At 22.5% G+C, this 6,000-nt stretch overlaps 1 protein-coding gene across 1 annotated transcript in view; it reads left to right on the top strand.

Annotated features, from left to right (window-relative positions):
- Window positions 1–6,000, top strand: part of LOC117173132 — a 31,856-nt gene that overhangs the window by 3,981 nt on the left and 21,875 nt on the right. Inside the window, exons 2-3 of the mRNA XM_033361529.1 lie at window positions 1,678–1,983; window positions 2,057–2,145. Coding sequence (XP_033217420.1) covers window positions 1,740–1,983; window positions 2,057–2,145 — 333 coding nt within the window. The 5' untranslated portion in view covers window positions 1,678–1,739. The remainder of the gene's footprint in view (window positions 1–1,677; window positions 1,984–2,056; window positions 2,146–6,000) is intronic.

Genomic DNA, 6,000 nt, shown 5'->3' with positions numbered 1-6,000 from the left:
CCCCCCCCCCCCAGTATTTGGCGCCCCAAATTAAATTTTCAAAATATTAACTATTTCTAGATGAATCCTATTAAAAATTATGAGCAAAATAAGTAGTACATTCTGAGAAAAATCTATTTATATATTATTTTAAAATTTGTTATACCCTGATAGTGGGCGTAGCCCATTCGGTAGCAACCCGACCGCTCTGGATTTAATTGAAATAATATTTAAATACGGTTTAAAAGGTGATAAAGAAATAGTACAAATAAATTGATTTCATTCATTTGAAAGTATTTCAAAAAATTTAACAAATTTAAGCTATTTTTAAAAAGTATAAAAACATACAGGATGTTATTATTATTATTATTATTATTATTACAATTTATTGCATTTGGATTACAAAAAATATTTTATTAAAAAAAATCTTTTAGGATTTGAAATATCTTAAGGTATTCTTAATAGATTTTAATTATTTCAAGTGATTTCAAAAGAATTAAAAACTTCAAGAGTGCAAAAATGGTAATATTCTCAAAAGATTTTTCATGATTTTTAACCCCCCCCCCCCCAGTATTTGGCGCCCCGAATTAAATTTTCTAAAGACGAACTATTTCTAGATGAATCCTATTAAAAATTATGAGCAAAATAAGCAGTATATTCTGGGAAAAATCTATTTATATATATTTTTTAAATCTGACGAACCCTGATAGTGGGCGTAGCCCATTCAGTAGCAAACCGACCGCCCTGGTTTTAATTGAAACAATATTTAAATACGGTTTAATAGGTGATAAAAAAATAGTAAAAATAAATTTTTTTCATTCAGTTGAAAGGATTTCAAAGAGTTTAAAAGATTTCAACTATTTTTTAAAAGTATAAGAACATACAGAATGTTATTATTATTACAATTTATTTGCATTTGGATTACAAAAAATGTTTGATTAAAGAAAATCGTTTAGGATTTGAAATATCTGAAGGTATTCTTAATAGATTTTAATTATTTGAAGTGATTTCAAAGAATTAAAAAATTCAAGAGTGCAAAAATGGTAATAATCTCATCAGATTTTTCATGATTTTTAATACCCACCCCCCCCTCCCTCCCTTAAGAACTTAGCGCCCCAAATGTAATTTTTTTTAAAGATTAACTATTTCTAGATGAATCCTATTAAAAATTATGAGAAAAATAAGCAGTACATTCTGAGAAAAATCTATTTATATTTTAAAAAATCTGTTTATCCTGATAGTGGGCGTAGCCCATTCGATAGCAAACCGACCGCCCTGGATTTAACTGAAATAATATTTAAATACGGTTTAATAGGTGATAAAAAAATAGTAAAAATAAATTTATTTCATTCATTTGAAAGGATTTCAAAGAGTTTAAAAGATTTAAGCTATTTTTAAAAAGTATGAAAACATACAGAATGTTATTATTATTACAATTTATTGCATTTGGATTACAAAAAATATTTGATCAAAGAAAATCGTTTACGATTTGAAATATCTGAAGGTATTCTTAATAGATTTTAATTATTTGAAGTGATTTCAAAATATTAAAAAAATTTCAAGGGTGCAAAAACTTTAAGCCAGCCGCCCTGGATTGAATTGAAACAATATTTCGCAAAATATAAAAATAGAATAAAATAGAAGGGGAAACATAATATAAGTAATAAAAATATACTTAATTAATAACCAATTTTAAAGAAACTTCGGGAGAACTTCGGAGGATAATCCCTTCCGAATTAGAAATTCGAGAAGGGGAGGATATGCAGTTGCGTTTGTCGACGATCTTGTCGGATGAAATCTCCTGTTATGCTCGCACACCTTGGCTCGAGAATATAAATCTTAAAATTAATGAAGAAAATAGTCGAATAAAATTGTGGTCCGTAAATAACGAGTGTGGAATTCAAGTAAAAAATGTGCAGAAAGAGGATGAAGGATTTTGGAGACTTGTCTCGAAAAACGGTTTCAATCAGACAATCACTGATGCTGTCAATGTCAAAATTCTAGGTATTTTCTTCTCATATCTAAATTTTGGTTTAAAAAATATTATTGGTTCTACCATATTGTACATTATTTACAGATAAAGTGAATTCCATCGATAACGAATATCAGATCGAAAGTGGTTTGGGATACAATCTTGTTTTAGCTCAGGACAGTAAATTCTGTACGGTAAGGAAATAAATTTGTTTAATAATTATTACGAATTATTGAGTTATTTGTATATTTTTAGACAATGTGTAGCCCAAAATACTCTCAAAAACATGGAAATAGGGTGATTTTTCGCGAAAATTTGGAAATGATAGATGAATAAATTTTTTAAACGAATATATTATTATATATATTATATTAATTCTGTTATATTGAACTTTCGAGCAAAAGAGACTCATTTTGAATCAAATAGTTGAAATTTTTTACCTAAAAAGATGAATTTTCAATCAAACAGTTCAATTTTCAACTAAAAATGATACAATTTCAACAAAATAGTTAAAAATTTAATCAATAACATGAATTTGTAACAAAAAATTAATTTTTAAAGACAAATGTAATAAAATAGTAATTTAAACTAAATACGATCAATTTTTTGAAAAATATTAAATACTTTAATTTTCAATTTAAAAATTAATTTTCATCCAAAAGCGATTATCTTCAACATATCAGACAAATTTTGAATCAAAAATATTAATTTCCCACTAAAAAAGACGAATTTTCGACAAAATACATGAACATGAATTATAATTTTCTTTAAACATTTTTAACAAAGTAATCGAATATTCAAATAAAAACGTTTAATTTTTTAACAAAAAATCGAATAGTTAAATTTGCATAAGAAAAAAAGTAGTTAAAAAATATATATTTTAACTTTCCATAGAATACATGTGTTTTCAACCAAATAGTCGAATTTACCAAATAAAAACGATAATTTTTTCTAAAAAAAATTAAGTAAAGTTAAATTTTGCAAATCAAACAATTATTTTCTTACGAAAAGAAAACGAATTTTTAACCAAATATATATTTTTTAAATCTTCAACCAATAAAATGACTTACTTCCAAAATTAAACAGTTAATTTTCCAATAAAGAAGATTAATTGTAAACGGAAAAAAATAAATTTTCAACAAAACAGTTACATTTTTAACTAATAAAATAAATTTGCAACCAAATAGTTCAGTTTTTGGTAAAAAAAAATTCCCGACAAAAAATGTAACAGTTTAATTTTCAACTAAAAACGAGCAATTTACAAAATAAATAATATAGTTACATTTTGAATCAAGAATATTAATAATAAAAAGAAAAAAAACGATTAATTTCTTAATGAAAAACCGAAGAGTTAAACTTGCAAGAGAAAAAAGTAATTAAAAAAAAAAATTTTTAATTTTCAACAGAATACATGAATTTTGAACCAAATAGTCGAATGTTCGAAATAAAAACGATAATTTTTTAAACAAAAATTTAATTAAGTTAGATTTGTAGACCAAAAAAAATATTTTTTTCACGAAAAGAAAACGAATTTTTAACAAAATATGTAAAAAAAATCTTCAACTAATAAAATGACTTCTTATCTAAATGAAAGAGTTAAATTTTCAACAAAACAGTTTAATTATCAACTAATAAAATTAATTTGTAACTACATAGTTGAATTTTTAGTAAAAAAAATTAATTCTCGACGAAAAATGTAATAGTTGAATTTTCAACTAAAAACGAGCAATTATTCAACAAAAAATGAAATAGTTACATTTTCAATCAAGAAGATTAATTTTCAAGAGAGAAAAAAATGAATTTCCAACCAAATAGTTGAATTTCCAACTAAAAAAGTTTATGGAAAGAAGGAAATAATTAAATATGCAGTTCAAAAAATTATTTGTTACAAGAAAAAAAATTTAAAAATTAGTTAAATCTTCAACCAAAATTATTAATTCTACACAAAAATGTAATAGTTTAATTTACAACTGAAAACGATAAATTTTCAACAAAAAATGAAATATTTACATTTTCAATCAAGACGATTAATTTTCGAGATAAAAAAATGCATTTTCTACCAGATAGTTGAATTTTCAACTAAAAAATATCATAAAAAATGAAATAATTAAATCTGCTGTTTAAAAAACTATTTGTTACAAAGAAAAACGAATTTTCAACAAAGTAGTTAATTCTTAATCTAAAAATATTAATTATATACAAAAATGTAATAGTTTAATTTACAACTAAAAACGATAAATTTACCACAAAAGAAGAAATAAGTACATTTACGGTCCCAACAATTATTTGTTACAAAAAAAAGTATTTCAACATGATAGTGAAATATTCAACCAATAAAATGAATTTTTAATAAATTGTGTAATTTAACTTTCAATCAAGTAGATAAATTTTCAATCAAAAAATATGAATTCTCAATAAAAAAATTAATAATTGCAAATTTATACTAAAAACAATCGCGATGTTCAGCCAAAAATGTATTAATATAGTTAAATTTTCAATTAAGAAGATTAATTTATAAGAGAAGGAAAACGAATTTTCAACTAATTAGTTTAATTTCAAATAAAAAATGATCATTTTTAAAACGAAAATTAAATAGTTTAATTTGCAGTTTAAAAATATTTGTTGATTAAAGAAAAAGACAAATTTTTAACAAAATAGTTCAATCTTCAACAAATAAAATAAATTTTTAATCAAGTAGTTCAACTTCAATTAGCATGAATTTTCAACCAAACAAGATGAATTCTTGAAGAAAAAAATATAATAGTTGAATTTTCAACTAAAATCCATCAATTTTCATAAAAAAAATGAAATGTTTAAATTTCAAATGAAGCATATTAATTCTCAACAAAAAAAGATGCAATTTTTAATAAAACAGTTAAATTTTTAGCTAATAAAATGAATTCGTAACCTAATAAGTCAATAATTTTCGAGCAAATAGTTGAATTAAATTTTCAAAAATTATTTTTTACAAAAAAAAAAACAAATAAATAATACTAAAAAAATAGTTCAATCTTCAGCCAATAAAATAAATTTGTAACCAATTGCTTCAACTTTTAACCAAGGTGATGAATTTTCAACCAAAAAAGATGAATTCTTATAAAAAATGTAATAATTGAATTTTCAACTAAAAAAAAGATTAATTTTCAGTCCAAAATGGAATAGATAAATTTTTAGCAAAAACAAAAGAGGATTTTTCAATAAAATGTGTTAAATATTTAACTAATGAAATGAATTTATTGAATTTCCAATTAAAAACGATCAAGTTTAAAATAAAAATGGAATAGTTAAATTCGCAGTTCAAAACTTTATTTTTTCTCAAAGAAAAGACAAATCGATTTCCACTCAAAAATGGAATAGTTGAACTGTCAATCAAAAAGAGTAATTTTCAACAGAATAGTTAAATCTGCAACCAATAAAATGATTTTTTTAACCAAGTATTTCAAATTTCAACCAAACAATTTATATAAAGAATTTATATAAATTTAATAATTTATCTAAAGAATTTTTATATTTAATTTGCTAGAATTTAAGTTAAATAACTATATCTCAATTTAATTTCTCTATCATTTATTTTAAAATCCCAGAATGAACTGATTTTTACATTTTAATTTAAATTGCTAAACTTATAATCCAATTTCAATTGCTAAAATTTAAATTGATGTGCTAAAATTTAACTTAAATATATAGAATGGAAATTTAAATTGACAGAAAATTTTGAGTTGCTAGGAAAAAAATTGAATTTGTAAAACTTAATTTTAATTGATTATAATTGAATTTAAAGTGTTAAACTTGAATTTGAATGGCTAGAACTTAATTGAAACTTATGCTAAAGTTCAACCTGAAATAAATAATTTAATTATAATTGATAGAATAGAATTTGGGTAGCTTTAATTGGATTTTAGTTACTAATATTTAAATTAACTATCTAGAATTTGAATTAAAATTGTTAGACAAATTTTTTTATTGATTATACTTAATACACAGAGGATTGCTAGAATTGAATTTGAATTTTTAGAATTCAATTTAAAATCATGTATAGAATTCAATTT

This window comes from Belonocnema kinseyi, chromosome 5, assembly GCF_010883055.1.
Source record: "Belonocnema kinseyi isolate 2016_QV_RU_SX_M_011 chromosome 5, B_treatae_v1, whole genome shotgun sequence".
Lineage (NCBI taxonomy): Eukaryota > Metazoa > Arthropoda > Insecta > Hymenoptera > Cynipidae > Belonocnema > Belonocnema kinseyi.
This window is presented reverse-complemented; position numbering and strand designations above follow the sequence as displayed.